General features: G+C 28.1%; 4 protein-coding genes across 14 annotated transcripts; 2 read left to right on the top strand and 2 right to left on the bottom strand.

Moving 5' to 3' along the window:
- Positions 1–96: 96 nt before the first annotated feature.
- Positions 97–8,635, bottom strand: LOC126923418 (glutamate receptor ionotropic, delta-2). Of its 7 annotated transcripts, none has more exons than XM_050736846.1 (10): positions 8,540–8,635; positions 2,786–3,156; positions 2,420–2,484; positions 2,165–2,341; positions 1,855–2,081; positions 1,630–1,739; positions 1,367–1,566; positions 1,148–1,253; positions 867–1,056; positions 97–712 (listed from the first exon to the last, which is right to left on the bottom strand). In XM_050736846.1, exons 2-10 carry the CDS (start codon positions 2,859–2,861, stop codon positions 220–222), a joined length of 1,644 nt encoding a protein of 547 aa, XP_050592803.1. In that variant the 5' UTR covers positions 2,862–3,156; positions 8,540–8,635; the 3' UTR covers positions 97–219. The 7 variants fall into 7 exon arrangements, with proteins under 7 accessions (XP_050592803.1, XP_050592801.1, XP_050592807.1 ...); XM_050736844.1 differs by lacking the exon at positions 8,540–8,635 and adding an exon at positions 7,198–7,427; XM_050736850.1 differs by lacking the exon at positions 8,540–8,635 and adding an exon at positions 7,198–7,427 and having other exon boundaries at positions 1,367–1,482.
- On the top strand, positions 4,147–8,109 carry LOC126923420 (zinc finger protein GLI4-like). 2 transcript variants are annotated; one of them, XM_050736857.1, is made up of 6 exons: positions 4,147–4,327; positions 4,435–4,593; positions 5,152–5,252; positions 5,333–6,313; positions 6,578–6,706; positions 6,839–8,109. In XM_050736857.1, the coding sequence occupies exons 2-6, from the start codon at positions 4,492–4,494 to the stop codon at positions 7,125–7,127; spliced, it is 1,602 nt and encodes a 533-aa protein (XP_050592814.1). In that variant the 5' UTR covers positions 4,147–4,327; positions 4,435–4,491; the 3' UTR covers positions 7,128–8,109. The 2 variants fall into 2 exon arrangements, with proteins under 2 accessions (XP_050592814.1, XP_050592813.1); XM_050736856.1 differs by having other exon boundaries at positions 4,148–4,327; positions 4,392–4,593.
- Positions 8,147–11,561, top strand: LOC126923419 (iduronate 2-sulfatase). 3 transcript variants are annotated; one of them, XM_050736853.1, is made up of 9 exons: positions 8,147–8,470; positions 8,560–8,737; positions 8,815–8,945; positions 9,049–9,220; positions 9,311–9,460; positions 9,543–9,680; positions 9,771–10,078; positions 10,202–10,311; positions 10,404–10,504. In XM_050736853.1, the coding sequence occupies exons 1-9, from the start codon at positions 8,285–8,287 to the stop codon at positions 10,414–10,416; spliced, it is 1,386 nt and encodes a 461-aa protein (XP_050592810.1). In that variant the 5' UTR covers positions 8,147–8,284; the 3' UTR covers positions 10,417–10,504. The 3 variants fall into 3 exon arrangements, with proteins under 3 accessions (XP_050592810.1, XP_050592809.1, XP_050592811.1); XM_050736852.1 differs by having other exon boundaries at positions 10,202–11,561; XM_050736854.1 differs by lacking the exons at positions 8,815–8,945; positions 9,049–9,220 and having other exon boundaries at positions 10,202–11,561.
- Positions 10,849–20,507, bottom strand: LOC126923406 (transcriptional regulator ATRX homolog). 2 transcript variants are annotated; one of them, XM_050736814.1, is made up of 21 exons: positions 20,393–20,507; positions 19,805–19,842; positions 19,137–19,266; positions 18,822–18,964; positions 16,722–18,714; positions 16,248–16,555; positions 16,025–16,143; positions 15,814–15,959; positions 15,507–15,737; positions 14,552–14,771; positions 14,061–14,470; positions 13,676–13,974; positions 13,296–13,590; positions 12,957–13,237; positions 12,670–12,823; positions 12,245–12,592; positions 11,869–12,166; positions 11,596–11,793; positions 11,397–11,513; positions 11,163–11,303; positions 10,849–11,088 (listed from the first exon to the last, which is right to left on the bottom strand). In XM_050736814.1, exons 3-21 carry the CDS (start codon positions 19,151–19,153, stop codon positions 11,041–11,043), a joined length of 5,766 nt encoding a protein of 1,921 aa, XP_050592771.1. In that variant the 5' UTR covers positions 19,154–19,266; positions 19,805–19,842; positions 20,393–20,507; the 3' UTR covers positions 10,849–11,040. The 2 variants fall into 2 exon arrangements, with proteins under 2 accessions (XP_050592771.1, XP_050592772.1); XM_050736815.1 differs by lacking the exon at positions 20,393–20,507 and having other exon boundaries at positions 10,849–11,072.
- Positions 20,508–20,557: the final 50 nt, after the last annotated feature.

The raw sequence follows: 20,557 nt of genomic DNA, 5'->3' as shown, positions 1-20,557 counted from the left end.
ATCATAAAGATTACATTTTTCTTTTTTTGCCATATTTCACAAGGTTCATACGCAAATATAACAAAATTTTGATCTATGTAATCTCACATAAAGAAATTTACATCCAACGTACATTTTATTAATTTTATAAAATTACAATTTTTAAATAATTTTAGCATTTCAATATGTAATGCTATATACAAAAAATATTTTTGTATTTCTTACATATTTTTAATATGATCAGGCCGCATATTGAAATAAAAAAGCAGAAGGAGTTCTAATAGGAATTAATTTTCGATCACCATATGGATTAGTAACCACATAATAACTTCTTCCATTGATAAATTGTTGTTTTTTTTGTATTAAAACATTGTCAGGATGTTGATAAATCGCCGGAGGACTTCTTTTTAACATCATCATATAATTTTGTGCTGGAAGATTAGTATTTAAAGGATTCTGTGGTTTTTCGTTTCGACCACAATAAGGCAAATAGCAGCATGCTTTTCTTTTACCATTCTGTACTCGATACAATATAAACGCGTAAATAAATTCAAATAAAAAGATAATTGCAGCAATTGTATATCCACCCACGACAACTTTGTATGTTAAAAGAAGATCAGTATTTCGCAATTGTCTCTCGCTTGAACGAAGATCAACTGGACAGATTTCAGCTAATGGCAGATCTTCTTTCTTCGTACGATGTATGATACCGGTCTCTATTAATCTTAACAGCCTGTAATTTAAAACAATAAAATCTATATTCAAAAAGTTTCTATAAAGAACTCACTTCTATTACAATATTCCATTAAAAAAAGATGGGAATGTAAATAACCATCTTTATTTTTAGTAAAACTTAAGTTAGTAGATTGAGTCCAATTAAAACTTACAATCTATTGATACGTTTTTCAAAAGTTGAACCATGGGGAAAACCAAAGGCACGGCTGGTTATTAAAATGCTACCAGGCATTATAACGTACGTACAACGCGAGTTATGTTGTAAATGATGACGCGTTTTATTCATGTAGTCTTTGAATATTAAAGTTTGCAAGTAATGTGTCTCTGCTAGGAAAAGTCTTTCTAAAAAGAGAAAGTGAATGAAATGAGAAAAATGAGTAGAATGATATTACGATCGTTTCTTTATATGTATATTACGATATTTAATACATACTGGTAGTAACTGATTCTAAAATAGCTCTTGAATGCTCATAATACTTAAAAACACCTTTTCCTTGCAATTTGCTTACGTTCAATAAACTCAAATCGTTTTCCTGATTCTGAAAACGTAACAAGATTTAATATATTATTTTTATACGTTAAAATGTTTAATATTATCAAAAAATAATTCAGTTTAGCATTAAAATCTTAGGAAGATCGCTTTACATCTTACTTGAGAAAGAAGAAAATCAATCGTTCGTCCCTTATAGGTGATCCAACTGTATCCCTTGTGAACAATATCTTGTAGGGAACTAATAGAGAGCGTAAATTGAGGCTTTGTAAGAAACGCTGTGAGATTTGCCGTATAAAAGGATGTCAAAATCAATATAAAAATCCACCATGTAGCGAAAAGCATTCGTGTTGAATCTACAACTCCAATTACAATTTTTAGAAATTGTAATGACAATGTACTTAAAATTAATCAATACATTTTACCTGTTGTAGCAACAATATTCGTTCCTTGTTTCAACAGAGAACTATAAACGAACCAGAAGCAAGAGGGCAAACTGAAGTTTTCAGAACTTGGATCGTGCCATAATTTTGCTCTATATATCAAAAGATTAAATTAAAATTTATATTAATTACTGATTATATTATAATAATTATTAAAAATAATTATAAAAAATAATTATAATAATTATTAAAAAGTTTTTCAGAAACCTCATACTGGCGAAAAGATAAATAATTGGCCCCACAAAAATTAATGACACTAAAACTAATAGCCAGACGGTTCTTTCGAATGGTGCCAGAAGACCGGAACCTGTAGCTGATTCCTGAGGTCTCTTCATCACAGCGGTTAATTTCGTTTCATCTAGTGGAGCGCTGAACGTACAATATTGTCCGATTTCCGGTAATACGGGAAGAAACGCAACAGCTACGTCTACTTTCTATAAAATAAAATAGATTTTCTTAACAATTAAATCATTGCATTACAATTAAATCAATTATATTACAAATTCCTAAATAATACCTTCTCGTAAAGTAAACCAAGAATACCGCTACTTTTATCACCCAAAATATGTTCTTTTGGTGGAATGATGGTATAGGTGAAATTTAATTTCGTACTAAGTAAATCAAAAATGTAAAATGCATATCCTTTACCAACCCACTTTCCATTTTCTTCTACAATTCCTGAGAAAGGCATATCCTACAAAATAATAAACATATTGTGCATCTTTATAATTAAAAAAGGTAAAAAATATGCTGAATTTTGGGCCTAACTTACATTCCAAGATGTTACTGTTAGTTGCGACGGCATTTCTTCATTATTTTTATTATTTGTCACATTATCTATTAATAGAAAATAATGTAAAGAATAATTAGAATTATTTTAAAACACTTTTATTTTATGAAGATAATGACGACTAACATATTAATCGATTCATTTGCGCTTCTAACTCAAACATAGAGAATAATTAAATCAATATGCTTTTTGAATTAATATACTTCATCAATGACATTTAAAAAATAACGTATAAGGTATTTGATTAAAAGATAAAGAAAAGAATTCTGAAAAGGATGAGAATATAATTTAAAAATTAACATAATTTATTGTATTATTATTAAAAAAGAGTTGATCATATTTACGCACCTTCACCATGAACATACCGAGTATATTCTTGAATGAAAAAAGATGCTATAAGAAGTAACAAATAAAGAGTGTGCATCCTTTAATCTAAACTGGAATTACATTGATCTTAATCGATTCTAATTTAATGATCGTATATTATGTTATAGACAATTATCGCTTCCACAATAAAACTAGCACCTATGTAAATCGATACTGACGTGCAGGTCACATCCTGGCTAATAGTGACCCGACCAACGTTTACGTAGTGACTGGTATACGCATTAACGCCTTCGAGTAGTATAAACATGAAAATCGACCCGCTTCTAATAACCTTGCAATCTGCTCATAGTAATCAATCATTCTTCCGATAAGTTCAATTGTTTCGTACTTTCCTAAAAAGTAATAATGAGTTATAAATTATATGTCACATTTTAAAATGAATAGAAAGAAAGAAATATCTATGATCGATAGCGGCATAATTATTTGGAATTGGTAACATAAATTACTTTTGTCTTCAAGTCTTTCAAATCCAAAAAAATTAATTCTAGAGTGGAGCGCCGAAATTTTTCTCGAACTCAGCAAAATTTTTTATTTAAATAAATAAATAGTAATTTAATTTATCCAGTCACCTCTACTCTCCAAAAAAATTGTTCGCATTAAATACATAGTACATACGAAAGCATATATGTACAGTTGCTCTATATTTGATTTGAATGTTTTATATAATTTAGATTTTTACAATGGACGAGTAATTACAAAGCAATTTTTCAAATGATTAGCCATGGTTCTCATAACTTCAAAAATGATAATTGACTATTCTGTACAACTCTTTGAAGTTCAATGAAAATTACCATGGATCCAGATTTTTAATATTCAAAAATCTGAAAAATTACATGCAGTTAAATTAGAAAAAAGAAACAAATGCGTGCTTTGCTCGTGTATTAGAGATGAAAAAACATACTATTGTATAGAACGCGGTAAATCTATTTGTGAAAATCTTCGAAGCTATATTATTAAAGATTGCCGCCACATATAAAAATTCATCTAAACTATATAGCTATTTGAAAGGATATATGTATAACATAGAGTGAAAGTACACTCACTGAAAGTATATATTTCAATAGATTCTTTTACATGATTTACGTACATAAGTTACGAAATAGTTCAGCATCTGAAAATCCACAGTAAGATTAAAAAGAATATGTATACGTTTCAAGGATAAATTCAAATAAACCATTGTTTCCTATCAATAATGTTCTATTTATAACTTCACAATAAAAAACTTACAAGACATCTACTAAAAATCATATTTCAAAAATCGACAAATGTTTACATCGAGTGTAGTCATTATCGATGTGATTATCGATATGTTAATCTTAAACCTATATGAAGGTAGGCGCAATAAAAGTCGAAGGGTGGGCAGAAAGACTATGGTGAATACGTATTCACGATAGTAGCTTGAGTATATTGAAATGACAACAAATGATTGATATTATTGGGAATGGTATAATATGAGGTGAAAAAGGGAATATATTCCGGCGCGAACGGGAGCGCACTTTGTTGGTAAGTAGCCCGACAAAGCGTCCCGTTCGTGGAAATGATTGTGTATTTGGGACTTTCATTCAAGGTGCTAGAAAAATTCCCTTCTGAATTCCTGTTGGTGAATGCAGGTTATGTGAGCATCGAAACGCGTCGTTATTCACCGTTTTTATTGCATATTGGCCAGGATGGGCCAGGGTACCGATACATGCACAGATAGGCCTGCTGAAGTTAGCGTCATCCGATTTGTATCTAGGAATCGTACTATCGAGGAAATAGCCCCCAAAAAGGTAAAATCACCGGAGGCATTTAATGGGTTCAATGACCCCTAACTCAAAACAAGTCACTCACCATTTACCTTTATTTGTTAACTTACTACTTTATATAATTAAAGTAATCTTTCTTATTGATGAGATGTAATAATTAGACTGTGAATTTTATGAAAAGTCATATGTTTGAGAATATAATTTAAAAAATAGGACTTCTGTGGAACTTTTTTTTCGTATTTAAGTATTATAGAAAGAATTATACATTGGATATTTTCTATATTTTCTCATGCTAGGTGCATTTTGTGCAATTTTACACTTTCAAATTTCCTACAAATACATAAAAATCTGCAGTATAGCTATAATTTAAATGAATGAAATTAGTAAAACAATTTGATTTTGTATTATTATTTTGTGTAATTTGCATATGAAATGTTTGATGATTATGGTTGAGTTATTATCTATCAATATTTTAGAAAGTTTTTGTAGAAATTTTTTTCGTTTGTTAGATAAATGAAATAAAAAGATTATGTATATTCTTAAGTTATTTGTAGTAGATACTTAATCAAATTATGTTTTTAGGAAGTATATACTTGTAAACAACGGGGCTGTGGCAAGACATTTACCAATCAAGATGAATATAAAACACACGAAGCTCTCGAGGCTTTAAAAATTAGGTTTATGTAAGCTGGCTTCATTTGTTATAAAAATTGATTATGAAATATTAGGTAATAGTATAGTATATTAATAATTATATTTATAGCTGTCGAGAACCAGGATGTGGAGAAGAACTCTCTGATCCTGGAAGCATGTGGCGCCATTATCAAGAATGGCATAATAATGAAACAAATGTATTTATATGTCCATACACAAATTGTGGATCTTTACATACAACCAGTATCAATCTAGAAGAACATATCGAAAACTGCCATAGACAACCATCAACGTTGCCCACTGAACCAGAAGTAATATGTTTTGAAGATCCTGAAAATGCAATGGATGAGGAAATTGTACAAAGCACAGAGGAATGTTATGAGAAGAGAACAAATGAATCTTTTGGGATAAAAGTATGTCAGTATGATGATAATAATGAACAAAATCTTCTCAGAAGTGATACTGCACAACAACAAAAAAATGAGGTTTCTCATGATCAAAATACCGCAAATGATAGTTCAAAAGAAGATTATTCTTCCATTAGTGAATCTTTAAATGAAGCAGGCACATTTTCGATGAATGAAAATTTAATTCTAAATGCAGAGAATTTTCTATCTAAATACGAGAGTAACACAAACAAATGTCCAGAACTGCAAAGTGAACATTCCCAAGAAAAAATCAATGTAGTTTATGTAAATGGTGATATTACCATTACGAAAAATACGAAAAATGAAATGTGCAGTATAAATTCTAGAAATCAAGACCACAGAATTGAACTAGATAATCTAGAAAAGATTTTCAGAAATGAACTTGATCGTGATATTTCAAAATCCGAGGAGAATACTATGGAAACAAACAGCAACTGTTCGGATGATGAAGAATACACTCCAAAGAAGCAACGTATGTCTAGGTACAAGCAAGAAATTTATAAATGTGCGGTTAATGGCTGTGGGAGAAAATACAAATACATATCCCATTATCGTCATCATCAAGATAGTCATAAATTAGCTGCCAATACAATTAGTTCAAATTCTAGTAAATCAATACTGAAATTAAAACAAGGGAAAGCCTCAACGGTCAGTTTTTTCTTGTAAGTTTAAAGCTATTAACATCTACAAGTAAAAGCAGTATCTTTTTTAATTCTTTATATGTAAAGATAGATATGTGTTACTCATAATTTTAAATGCTTTGTCAAATTTATCACATGTGATTTTAAATTCTAGTTTTTATATTGTATCTTTTGCATCTCAGGTAATTACTATTAGTAATAACTATTAGTAATAACTATTACTAATTATTATAAATGTTATCAAAAAATTAATTTCTCTATTTAATTTTATTTTATATTAATTAGATGCAAGATCCCTGGCTGTGGAGCTCAGGTGAGCAATGTAACTGGTTTATGGAAACATTACCAGGACAATCATGCTAATTCAAAACTGCCAATAGTACAAGAAACTGCTAAAAGCAATGAAGTATTTCGGTAAGTTATATTGTCACTTGTTTATGCTTTATATATTATAAAACTACACTTATTTACATTCTTGATTGAATGTTCTTGAATTTATTGCTAGAAATCTGGTTTGATAGATTATTAAAAGAAAACATGTTTCAGTTGTAAAATACCTGGATGTGAATTGGAGTTTAGTACAACACTAATGCTGTACAAACACTTCACTGAAGTGCATTCAAATGGCACTGGTAATAATGCTAGCACAAATACAAAGACTGGGAATGGGAGTAGTTTTCATTATACTGAAATATTTAAGGATGATACTACTAACCCACAAACAAATTTTAAGACTGACTTTAAAGCAAAGAATAATATTAATGTAAATGACTGTACGATAAGTACTAATGATCAAAGATCATCATCAGTTGTTAAGAAGGAAACACGGGATTGACTTCAGATAAGTTGGTATCACACGTAAACGTGAAGATAAATAATTGTAGCGGTGAATCAGAGTACTTTACCGGGGCCGCAAACATTCGAATTATAAAGTAAATTATTTTTCCTCCTTCTTTACAAACAGTGATGCGTCTGTCCTTTATTCTCCATCTGTTTAACTAGTCACTTTTTATTACGCTTTTATTACTGATTTTATAGGGGACGGCCCTCGTTAACTACTCAAATCTTCGTAATTATAACTTTGAATTATAGGAATGCTAAATAGAGAGATAACTCTAGGGTTATCAGAGTTGTTTTTCTATGAATTTTAATTATTTCAGTGAAGATATTATATGATAAAAATTTCATAGCTTTCGATGTTGAATTAAATTTCCAGATTTGCTTTTATGTAAATATCTAAAAATTACCAAGAACTTTGTAATACCTAAAATTTATTTCTTGTTTACGAAACGGTATTATATTACAAATTTACAATGAAAAAAATTGAAAGGAAGTATATTTTCAATGTTTTCAAATATATTTTACTGTTATTATTGTAATGAAAAACAACATCACAGCTATTATATACAAAGCAAATATTAAATCAACTTATTTGTAATCTCTACATTTTAAAAAAAGATATGAAAAACAACTCGAACAAATTTAAAAAGTTAAAACTTAATATTCAATCAATACAACAGTAAATGCAAAGTAAAGATACAATTCCGTAGATTGATAAGCCTAGTGCGGCAAATTTAAAAATAAAATTCTTGAAGCAAAAGACCGTTTACTGCAGTAATTTGTGCGCGTGTTAATATAAAACTCTTGACTTTCCATACTAATTTTTACTATTTTATATTATTGTATCGTTTTAATGTAATTTATGTTAGATCATGTCGTAGTTATTGTAGTAGATATTGTAGGTAAATAAGCATTACGTAGCATTTTCATTTATATGTCTGTACATTGAAAAATAAAGTGCAATAGTAAGTTAAAAAGGAGGTTCCATTAACTATAGAATACTTTATTATTTTATTAATTGAAATATTTTATTTCTTACACACAAAAGACTGTGTATGATATATACATATATTGTATGTATGTAATCTAATCTCAATTTGAACAAAAATACCCTCCATATTGCTATCATTATATCTTTTAGTGTGATTTGCTATGTTTGTTACGTTATGGTTTATAAATTTAATCGTTTGGTGTACAGCTCAGAAACAAAATTTTCTTTTAATAATCGTCGATGATTTAAGAACTGCTTTAGGATGTTATGGTGACGCTAAAGCGTATACGCCAAATATAGATCGTTTAGCGACAGGAGCTGCCATTTTTTCTCAAGCATTTGCTCAGGTTAGTATTAAGCTAATAGTAAGAAATTAATACCGAAGCTTATACATCAATTAAAAAATGTATATATACATATAGTAACGTCTTTTTAGCAAGCATTGTGTGCACCAAGTAGGAATTCATTTTTAACAAGCCGAAGACCAGATACACTTCATCTTTATGATTTCTATAGCTACTGGCGAAAAGATATTGGCAACTTTACAACATTGCCCCAACATCTAAAAAATAATGGATATATTACTAAATCAGTGGGAAAAGTTTTTCATCCAGGTTTTTAGTTTTTAAGATGCGATATGTGAATATAAATTGTTTTACATCATTTGATATGATTATGGTATGTTTCACAGGAATTAGTTCAAATAATTCTGATGATAGCCCTTATTCATGGTCAGAAACTCCCTTTCATCCATTTACAGAAAGATATAAAGATGCTCCAATATGTCAAACAAATATGCAGATGCTGCCTGCACAAAATCTTGTAATATTTGTGATATAATGAGCTATTATTTAAAGAGTATTGAGAAGATTGAAAGAGATAATGATACCTAATAACATTACAAATTTTGTTTTTCATATTTTAGTTATGTCCCGTTAAAGTTTCATCAATGCCAAATAAAACATTACCAGATATAGAAATATTGAGGGAAGCTAAAACTTTTCTATCTAATCAAGCAAGAAATAGTAGTCCTTTTTTTTTAGCAGTTGGATTTCAGAAACCACACATACCATTTAAATATCCAAAAAAATATTTAAGTATATTTAATTATTATGATTAATTATTATCATAATCATAAAGATTTCTAATTAAAGAAATCATTTTTATAAAAAAAAAATATTTTGCAGAAAACCACCCCTTGCACAAATTTGAAGTACCTGAACCTTATAAATGGTCAAAGAATGTTAGTAGTATTGCTTATAATCCTTGGAATGATTTAAGAAAAAGGGAAGATATTGCTGCTTTGAATCTTAAATTTCCATGGGAAAAAATACCAAGTATAATTAAAGTGATATGTGAAAATTTATTTTTTTGTGTGTAATGCACAAAGATATATGTTTATTTCTTTTTAATTTTTAGAAAGTTTTGCTCGGTTAATTATTCAATCATATTATGCATCTGTAACATATATTGATGATTTAATTGGTACATTAATAAATCATTTGGAAAGGTTGTCAATTCGAGGAGATACTACTATTATATTAATGTCTGACCATGGTGAGTTGAAAAATCTTCCAATTAACTATTATCTAAATTTTTCTATCTTTTAAATTATTATTCAATTTTTTACAATTAATATTTATGTAGGCTGGTCACTAGGAGAGCATGCGGTATGGGCAAAATATAGCAACTATGATGTTGCTTTAAAAGTACCATTGATAGTATCAATACCTGGGCTTACATATGAGAAACTAAAAGAAAATACAAGCGTAAATAATTCGTCAAAAGGGAATCAGATATTTATAGATTCAATAGTAGAATTAGTTGATATTTTTCCAACAATTGCAGATTTAGCAAATATCTCAATACCTATTTGTTCAAGTGAAAGTATGCAAATTACCTGCAGCGAAGGAATTACTTTTATACCACTTATAAGAGCTGCTTTAAAAGACGAGGTATTATTAATTTACAAATTTAAATTTTATAGCTTTAATAATATATAATTGTTGAAACTGTTTATCTTAGACATTTGTAATAATTTATAGTATATAATATTTATAATATAGTATAATTTATAGCCAATATTATGGAAAAAGGCGGCGTTTGCACAATATCCAAGACCAAGCATTGAACCTTCGATACATCCAAATAGTGATGAACCACGTTTAAAAGAGATTAAAGCAATGGGGTATACTCTAAGGACAAATAAATATCGTTATATAGCATGGTTATCATTTAATCCTGAAACTATGTCACCAAATTGGAACAATATCATTGCAGAGGAATTGTATGATTACAGTTATGACAAGGGTGAAAACCAAAATGTAGCATTTCTTGAAGAATATGCCAAATTAAAGGAAAAATTAAAAATTTTATTGCAACATGGTTGGAGAAATATTTTATCAGATAAATCTAATTTTTAAATTATAATTATACTTGTTTAACTAATTTATTATCACTTTACATACATTTGCAACTTTAAATCAAATAAACTTCACATTTTTGTACATAATTGTAAACAATATGAAAATTACTTATTTGTTTAATATAAATTTATCATTAAATTAATGTTAAATAAATTATATAGTTCATTAATACTCTATTTAAGTAATCTAAGTCAGTATAAAAGTTTTATGGTTAGTATGAATATACAGTTTATAAACACATATTTGTCTGTATATATATATATATATATATTTAAAAGTTTATCAAATAAAAAATGTCATTGTTCAAGTAATAATTTTATACTAATTACTTATAGCAACAATATTATTCAGTTTCATTCAATACTGATACTACCATAATACAAATATAACATACTAAAAATGTAGATGAAAATATAAGCGCTTAGGACAATATATCAAAGCATTTTTACACTATATAAAACAATATAAAACTTTACATTGTATAATTTTATTCATTCCTCTTGATTTTTATTTTTGTTATTTACTGTCGTTGATATAACCTGAAATTGTATCAAGTAAATTTTACATTTAATAAATATTTAGCTTTAATTCCTTGTTAATGTATGCATGTTACCTCTACAACATCATCATCAACATCTCCAGATCTAATATCAGTAATCCTATAATCTTTCTGTTGATTGGTCAAATTCTTAATTCTATTCGGTACTGAATAAGATGTTTGAGGCATATTGGGTACCGAAGTTAAGTTTGGATTCTAGTATTCATAAATCCTCAGTTAAATTTTATACAAAAAACATGTTTTATATTCAAACGTTATCAACAGGAAAATTGTAAGTTATTGAAATACCTGATCGATTATTGAATTTGCGTTATTGTAGAAAGAATGTTGTTCCATGTAATTGTACATATTTGTTAATACATTAGCAGTCATCAATTGTTGGGTTTGTGGTGTTGCATTAGGATACTATAAAATGTAAATTATTATAAGAAGCTAATAAATATTAGCAAACTATTTGAGTTATTGATGAAAAATATCATATTCTTACATCCTTTTGAAGAAGTATTCGGAGTTTTTCATAATCCGTGCCAATACTCAATGGTGACGGTATCTTATATTGATTTAACATCATATTATGTGCGAACGCCATTGAATATGATGGCATTGTTGGTGGTTTTCCTTTCTTTTCCTCTTCATATTCTAACCAAGCTTGCTTTCTTTCTTCCTCATTCAGTTCTTCCTCTGCCTATTATTAAACAAGATTATTAAGAATATTTATTTTGAGACAAGCAAATTACTGTATTATGTAGCTACAAGTTACTTTATTTTCCAAAAGAGAATCATGTTCGTGATAGTTCTCTACAAAATTTTTATATTTTAAAAATATTTCTGCTAATAATCTATCTTTAGGCAAATTCAGAGTCGGTTTCTCTCCGTTGTTTCGTTCAAATGTGTACAATTCATTTAAATTTTGATTGCTATAATGACGTTCTATTTGTTGCTCATCGACGACTCTACAAGAAAGTGATAGTTTTGTCACTTGTCTATTGTAGATCTTTTCTTCCATCGTTCCAGCTGCTAGAAATCGATAAACGTAACATGGTTTCTTTTGACCAAATCTGTAAATTATATATATTTCAGTAATTATGAAATCTTATTATTATTAATCACGATGAATTAGAATTAGAGACACGAACCTGTATACACGAAATATACTTTGGACATCATGAGAAGGATTCCAACTTGCGTCAAAAATAATAACACGATTGGCAGCGGTTAAATTAATTCCCAGTCCACCTGCTCTGGTTGAGATTAGGAATAATCTTGCTCTTGTATTTGATGGTTCATTAAATATTCTGCACCATGCGTTTCTATTTTCAGCGGATGTTTGACCATCCATCCGAAAGTAGTCCAACCCCAATGACCAACTTCCAGTATGTCCATCTATATATTCCGAATTTTCACCGTTTTGTGTTGTGTTATCGATTTTTTCAAGAAACTGCTCGATTAGAGATAATGAATACAACGATTGTGAAAATACCAAGCTAAAATAGTTAAACAATTTTTAAAGATAGTATGTAAATTATTGTAGACTTTTCTAAAAGTGATATAAAAAGCATACACTTTGTCTCCGATTTGTTCACATTCCTTCAGGATTCCAAAAAGAAGTATCAATTTGGAAGAAACTCTCATATCTTCAAAATGTTCAAGTTTAACAAACTGTAACCACCATTCCTCTTCTTTCTTTTCAGGTTCTTCAGGAATTATTTCAGCTTCTACATATAAAATAATAAATACCATAATAAAATAATAAATAACACAATAAATAACATATAAAATAAGAAATAAGAACAAAATATATATATATATATATTATAACATATTAGTTTAACGTAAATATAATCTTACCTGGTCTATTATTTTTGGAATTAGTTCTTGTATTTTTTGTAATATTTGTATCAATGGTTACAATATCATCATCTTCTTCAGTACTCATACTGGTCGTAGTCTCTATTTCGGAATCGTCAATAAAGTCTTTTAAAGAACCCTCCGAATCACTGATTTCGAATTTTTTTTCATTTATTTTTTCTATCTTTTCTGCATTCATTCGCAAAACCAAAGGATGTGTCCATATTCTTTGTAATGATTGAAAATCTGCGAAAAGAGATCCATTGGCATTGCGTATTCGCCTGAAATAGAAAATATATATTAAATTTTGAAATTTCATTAAAAAGTCATTTCACATACCTTGCAAAATTATCCAAATAATGTTGATACATATTAATTTGCATTTCAGTTAGACTGACAAAAATTACATATTCCTGTTTCGGTGGTAAAAACGGTGTTAGTACAGAATAATCAAACCTTTGTACACAGCCCTTTAACATCTTATGTAAAACGTATGCTCGTTTTTTCATTAATGTAACATCATATTCAGTAGAATCATCAAATTGACCATTAGTTATTGGATTCCCAAATCTGTTTAAAAATTCTTTCTTCGTTCCTAAAAGATTTGGCTTTACAAACTGTACCATACAGTGATCTGTAATATATCAGTTACAAATGTTTAATCAAACGAATACTGAATTATTTGTATATATACTTATTTAATATTGATCAAATTTTACATTCTATCAAATTATTTTGGAGTGGTGTTCCTGTAAGTACAATTCTTCGTAATGTTTTAATCTGTTTCATTGATTTACTGAGAGCAGTATCCTCATTTTTTAGTAAATGTCCTTCATCGCAAACTACGACGTCTGGACCAGGATTTATTAAGTACTGTAAAACTGCTTCTTTGATATTCTTTCTCATTTTATTATTTGTGCCACTTAGATTCCTAAACATTTCATAGCCAATAATGAGTACACCACCAGTTCTTTGCCAGCTTTCCAATTGAAACTTTCGTTCTATATTTTTCCTTAATCTTTAACAAATTTATCAACAAATATTATATGACCATTTGTTCATCATTACCTTAAATGTACTTGTAAATATATTTATGGAACTTACTTAGTCATTTCGTAAATCTCGATGTCATGTTCTATATCCTTTAACCAATTCGTAAATTCATTTACCCAATTAAGTACCGTGCTCAAGGGACAAACGATCATAATTGTTTTAACACCAGTTTTTTCATGTGTTAAAAGTGTATGACCCAAGGCAATTACTTGAAGAGTTTTACCTAGTCCCATACAATGTGCAATTATACATCCAGATCCGCTAGAAGAATTTACTCTTTCCAATGATTCAAAGCATGCGTCCCACATGAATTTTATTCCCTCAGCTTGATGGGGTTTTAAACGCTTTACTAAATTTTCATGGACAGTAACCAATTCCTCTTTTGTTTCAGGATCAAAATCCAATACCAACTTATCTACTTTTTCTTCGCCAGCCAATCTTGCTTCATACATCTCATTGTACTATAATACAAAATAAAGAAATACTTTTTATTCATTCTTATGGAACAGAAAATTAGTTAAGAATTAATTAAAAATATGTACCAATTTTTGTCTCTCAGCAATACGTTTAAGTCTTTCTTCCTCTTCTTTAGCAGCTTGCTTAGTATCACTTGTAACTTGCTTATCTTTCATTACTTTTCGAATATTTTTACGACCTTTTTTTCCAGGTGTTCCTTGAGAATTCGTAATATCAAGGTCTTTATCGTTATTTTCATCACTATTACTGGATATATTTTTAATGCGTCTTCTCTTTGGTTTGGTTCTAAGAATTTATAAGGAATATATATGTATAGGAATGTAAAACCCAACATATAAAATTACTATAAATTTTTTTATACGATTTTTTATAGAAATTGATAGCTTCATACAAAAGGAAAGCATTAAAATAAATCATGGAAAAATATACAATAACTTGCGAAAATTTTAAACCACTTATCAAATGAAAATGTTATTTGTTTAAATGTTATTTTATGAATGAATGTAAGAATATACTGAGAATATTATTTTATCCTTGTTGTTATTTCTAAGAAAATATGTAATTGTAGAATTGGCAATTAGTTTTAAAAATATATAAAAATAGTCTTAAATAATTCATATTTGCTCAGCATAAATAATTTTTTGCTCAGTAGCAGTAGTTCTTTTGGATTTATAAAATAATTTTTTAATAAATTCAGCACTATATTACTTTAGTAGAATGGTACCTCAAAAATTTTTCTTTTTGAATGTTTTTTTTCTCCCTGGCCCATTCTACATAATCTCATATACATTGTAAAAAATATCTAGACTAGAACATTGAACAATTTTCAAACATTTCTAAATCATGTAAAACTGTAAGTGAATAACACAATGAAAGAAATATTTAAAAATTAATTTTCATGTAGTAATCTGTGAGCAACCTCTACACATATGTATTTAATTGCTATTACAAAATCAGTAACACTGATGGTATAAAGCTTTTGTATAGTATTGTATATATATATATATATATATAAAATACCTTTTCTCTATAATCGAAGAGTCAGAACCAGATGATTTATGTGTCTTACGTTTATGCATCTTTTTTGGCTTTCCTATTGAAGAATCACTATCTGAAGACATATTATCTTCTGACATGGCCGATTTATTTGATTTTGTATCAGAATTTATCACCTGCAGATCTGAATCAGAATCTATAATCTGTCTACGATTTCTTCTTTCGCGTTTTACAACTTTGATAGCTGAATGTCCGCTATTTCAAAAAATATCATGGTTTATTTAATATATTACATGGTTTATTTATTAATTAACCATGTTAAATAACTCACACATAACTTTCTTCTGCCTTTTCTGTCCCTTTTTGTTTCTTATTCCATTTTTCTCTTGCAACATCAGAATCTGAATCAGAGGAGAACTTCATTGTTAATAGTTTATTTCGCCTCCATTTATTTTTCTTCCATTTGTCATCATTTTCCTAAGTATAATCGAATTAATTAATATCTTAATCTAAAACAAATTAATTGTCATCTTAATTGTTACCTTATCACTACTCTTTTTTTCAGCTTTTTGAGTTGATCGTTTTGGAAGATCCTTTGATTTGGTTTTACTTTTGTCCTCCTCACTGTTACTGTTTTCAGAAGTAGATTCTTTTCGTTCACCTGAAATAAGATATGTAAAATTTAATTTTATAAATAAATTTAATATGTAATGCTAATAAACAAGAAATGATATTAAATTTAGAAGGAGCTAATCTAATATCTACCAATATCTGAGTCGGAAGAATATAAAAGAGCTTTCTTAGTAACTGCATCTGCTTCCAACATTAATTCCCTATTAGTTTGGAAATTAGCTTGTATTTTTGCGATTGATATATCATTGTTTATATCAGAATCTTCCCCTATATTTTCAATTATATCAGAATCTTCCTCTGCATTTTCGTTTTTCAAATGATTCAATGGGGAATCTTCAATTTCCTTTACTTTAGTCTTTTTTGCTTTTCTAGACAAAGAACTTCGTGTCGAGCCAAAAGTATTTTTACGATTGTTTTGTAACCTATCCAAATCAATTAGGCTGCAAAAATAAATAAATAAATATATATATATATATATATATATATATATATACATATATATACACACACACACACACACACACACACATATATAATAAAATATATATAAGTAAATATATAAAAGTTTTATTGCAAGTAATGAAAAATAATTTTTTTGTTTTGTACCTTCTAAGCTCTTTATTCTCTAAATATTGTCGAGATTTTTCTAACGCATTCTTATACTTTTTAAGAGCATTTTCTGGTAATTTTTCTACAACAACTTTACAAAACATTTTTAATTTTTTATCTGACCCAGCATAACTTATTTTAGGTAAACGTGGTGGTTGTCTAAAATACAATGCCTTTTTGTCTTTTGTAAGATTTTTATCTTCATCTTTATTTTTCTTTGAAGAAGTATTTATTATTAGTGGTTTTAATTTAATATCATTATCAGAACTTGAATTTTCACTACTGTCACTGGAATAATGTTTCTTACTTAAATTTTCTTTTTTATCACAAGGACTCATAGAATCATCTGAATTTGACTCAAGAAGTGCACGTTTAGCACAAACTTCTTCATTAATGAGTTCATCAAGTTTGTCTAATGAATTATTTTCATGAATAGAATTACTCTGTGTCTTATCTTTTCCTTCTTTTTTATCACATTTTATCTTTTTTGATTGCGATATGTCTTTTTCCTTGAAACTATCATTTGTGCCGAAACTTTCAATAAATTTTTCATTCAGTGATTCATCATTTGTGGGTGTTTCTGAGTCCGATTCTAACATTGCCTTCTTAGCTTGTTCTTCGGCATCAATATCATCTAAAACGTCATTTTTCTTTTCTTCAGTTGATTTTACAATTTCATCAGAAAAAACTAATTTAGATTTTGCATTTTCAATTTTAGTAGGGCACGAGTTTTTATCTTTATTATCATTATTTTTTTCAAGTTCTTTTAATTTTAAACCATTTTTATTCCTACATTCATCTCTGGCTTCTATCAAATCATTAAAGTCTATATCTTCAGCTGTATCTTCAAATATATCATCAACGGATTCGTTCATAGCATGTTCATTTGTAGATATCTGATATTCTTCAGATATCTTCTCATTTGCATCAATTACTTTCAAATCATCTCTTGTATAAGTTTTATCTTCCTGTTTGTTGTCTAAGATGGAAGAGATAATTTGATCACTCTTTTCATTGTCACCTATTAATTTTTCTGAAACTTTAGTTAATGTATTGTTTGTTTTGTTTTTATCAACGTTTATTTTCGTATTATTTGTTCCTTCATCAGAAAATATTTCTTCATTATCACATTCAGAAACTACGCTTGCTGCATTCGAGCTGTTCTCGGATTTATTGGATTCTTCTGTATCCTCTCTCTCTTTTGCTATTTCGTTATCACCTAAAGAACAGTCCTCATGAGCTATGCTTTGTACTTTATGACTTTTACTCCATTCTTCATAAAAATTTGTTAATTCTTCTTTTTGTGCATTAAGTTCCAATTTAAGATTGTTGATCACATTTTTCGATTTTTCTATAACATTAAACGCTGATTCTTGGTATGTTAATTCTTTCTTAAAATATTTCCATTTTACATGTTCCATCTGTATTTCATACTCTGAACAAATCGCCTTAAATTGATTAAAAATTTTCACAACATGAGACTTAAACTGTAAGCTTTGTTCTTTACTGATTCTAGTCTTTTTTATTAACTGTGATGTGGATTCTGGATTTGACTTAGTGGATATTACTCGATCCTTCCCAGCTTTTTTCATAACACTCAAACTACTAAGAGAAATTTTTGATGTTTGGAATTCTTTGCTAGAACTAGAGTCTGCCTCTTCCTTATATAAGTTGAGATCTTTTTGTTTTGACTTTAATGATGAATGTCTTTTTGTCTTCTTTTCAGCAGATTTCTCATAAATTACATCATCTGAATCACTAGAAACTGAATTTCTGGTTTTACTCTTTTCTTTTCTTACATTATTAGAATCAACTTTCTTATTTCTCACAATCTTTTTGTGCCCATCATTTTTTAAATGTTCCTTGCCTTTCTTTTGTTTATGATGAGCAGCTTCACTCTCCTCCTCAGAAGATTCTCTTCTAGACCTTTTTGCTTGTTTTGGTCTGTTAATGCCATCTTCATCAGATGACCTTTCAATTGAATTATCACCTAGGAATTAATTAAAGATAATTTTTCTGAATAAAATTACTACTTTAACTTATTATAATAAACATTTCTAATTTCCTTCTACAATAAACTTCTTCTATTCATCTTACGTGAATTTCCAAATTTATAAAAGAAAGGTCGTACATCTTCAGGAGTACTGGAATCATTGTCACATAATGACCTTATTGACTTTTTCACTTCTTCCACTCTTGCAAGCCGTTCTTTCATATATACTCTATTTTTAGTATCTCTTCTGAAATCAAATATGTGCTTTTAAATTATTATATTATTATCACATTCTGAATATGTTACACAAAAATAAAAATTATATTAATTATACTACATAATTAATTTCACACAATTCCCTACTAAAACTATGCAGAATTAATATATAACAGTTTATTTTTTTCTTTGTATATACTTACTTGAATAAAGAAGACATAGTGAATGACAAAATAGTTCTTTATTTTCAAAAAGACTTTCATTTAAGTATAAAACATTTTTATTTTCAATTTCAGAACCCAAAATGTCAGATTAAACTTGTTATATATGTTTCTGGAAACATAAATTTCTATTTTAACACTCGTGGATTAAAAGAATTTTTATTAATGTCATATCACCTACACTATTATGTCATATTATCTTGTCTATTCTGGTTTTATTAACCATTCAGATTACTTTAACAAATTCACAATCCCCTGCCCCATGTATGGGTCACTGTATTCTCAACTCACAAGTCCATTGACCCATCCATGGGTTAGGAATGTTTAACGTTATAAGTCATATAACTCTTGATATAGGAATACCTTGTGTTTGAATTTCTGTGTAGATAATTAAATTGTAAATGTTTTACATGCAAGGAATAATTCAAATGAATATTCTAACAAAAATTATTGGAGAAACAAGAATTATTGTAACTAATTAATTGTTTTGAAGCAGTTAATGCAAAATGCATGCATATCGCTTTCTTAGATATATGGAAAGGATGTATATCTTTTAGCATGGCCTGTGAATGTGTTAATCTTTAAACATTTAGAGACATTATCTAGTTGCATATTATAGCAATAATAAACAAAGAAAATAAAGTACTTATAACATGTACTTTTTATTTGGTCCTTCTCAAAATTTTAACTGTAAAAATAGTCATAGAATTGAAATAATAGAAAAATATTAAAAATGCACATTACAATTTTCTCTCTATGTATTCCATAACTTCTATTCTAACTTCTAACCAGTATTACTCTTTAATTAAATATTCAATAATTTTAAAATCAATTAAAGTCATCATACAAATGTTTAGCATATTATCTATAGCAAAAATATTGAGCAATCACTTATAAATAAAAGTTGATGTAATTTGCAAGTCTGTCTTTCCAGTATGCGTATACTAGGTATGTAAAATTGTTTTAATCTCAAAAACGAAAAATTGTTATTGTTTTATTTTTATAATATTGAAAGTAATTATATTTACGACAATATGACTTTTTTGTTCTGCAAATGAGTACACAATCGCTATTGTCATTTTTACACGTTGATTCTTTAAGATTAAAATAAAGTTAAAAATTTGCATATATTAACTATTTATTATTTACTTATTAACTATTTCACAGGTTCATATTTATATATGTATAAATTTAAATCATAACAAACTGGTTAAACAACATGGAGAGACCTTTTTCACCTGACATTCTTTTATAAATCATCTCAACCTTTCACATATTATTATATTTAAATTAATAAAAAGTATAATATTTAAATGAAAAAATACACGTATAGAAATGTAATAACTCTGATAATTACTTGAAATTTATATGTATGGTCTTACTGAATAAACTGCCCCCTGGCA

This window comes from Bombus affinis, chromosome 13 (genome assembly GCF_024516045.1).
Source record: "Bombus affinis isolate iyBomAffi1 chromosome 13, iyBomAffi1.2, whole genome shotgun sequence".
NCBI lineage: Eukaryota > Metazoa > Arthropoda > Insecta > Hymenoptera > Apidae > Bombus > Bombus affinis.
Note: the sequence above shows the minus strand (reverse complement) of the source record. Positions and strands in the feature narration are given on the sequence as shown.

Excerpts from the sequence above, each read along its gene's own strand:
- LOC126923418 (XM_050736846.1), bottom strand. The coding sequence starts at position 2,861 with ATGCACACTCTTTATTTGTTACTTCTTATAGCATCTTTTTTCATTCAA. Across the intron at positions 2,082-2,164 it reads TTGGTTTACTTTACGAGAAG|AAAGTAGACGTAGCTGTTGC; the intron begins GTATTATTTAGG and ends TTTATTTTATAG. Across the intron at positions 1,740-1,854 it reads TATCTTTTCGCCAGTATGAG|AGCAAAATTATGGCACGATC; the intron begins GTTTCTGAAAAA and ends TTTGATATATAG.
- LOC126923420 (XM_050736857.1), top strand. The coding sequence starts at position 4,492 with ATGGGCCAGGGTACCGATACATGCACAGATAGGCCTGCTGAAGTTAGC. Across the intron at positions 4,594-5,151 it reads AGGAAATAGCCCCCAAAAAG|GAAGTATATACTTGTAAACA; the intron begins GTAAAATCACCG and ends TTATGTTTTTAG. Across the intron at positions 6,707-6,838 it reads AAAAGCAATGAAGTATTTCG|TTGTAAAATACCTGGATGTG; the intron begins GTAAGTTATATT and ends AACATGTTTCAG.
- LOC126923419 (XM_050736852.1), top strand. The coding sequence starts at position 8,285 with ATGTTTGTTACGTTATGGTTTATAAATTTAATCGTTTGGTGTACAGCT. Across the intron at positions 8,738-8,814 it reads GGGAAAAGTTTTTCATCCAG|GAATTAGTTCAAATAATTCT; the intron begins GTTTTTAGTTTT and ends TATGTTTCACAG. Across the intron at positions 10,079-10,201 it reads GAGCTGCTTTAAAAGACGAG|CCAATATTATGGAAAAAGGC; the intron begins GTATTATTAATT and ends TATAATTTATAG.
- LOC126923406 (XM_050736814.1), bottom strand. Across the intron at positions 13,591-13,675 it reads CCAAAATAATTTGATAGAAT|ATCACTGTATGGTACAGTTT; the intron begins GTAAAATTTGAT and ends GATATATTACAG. Across the intron at positions 11,514-11,595 it reads GAATACTTCTTCAAAAGGAT|TATCCTAATGCAACACCACA; the intron begins GTAAGAATATGA and ends TACATTTTATAG.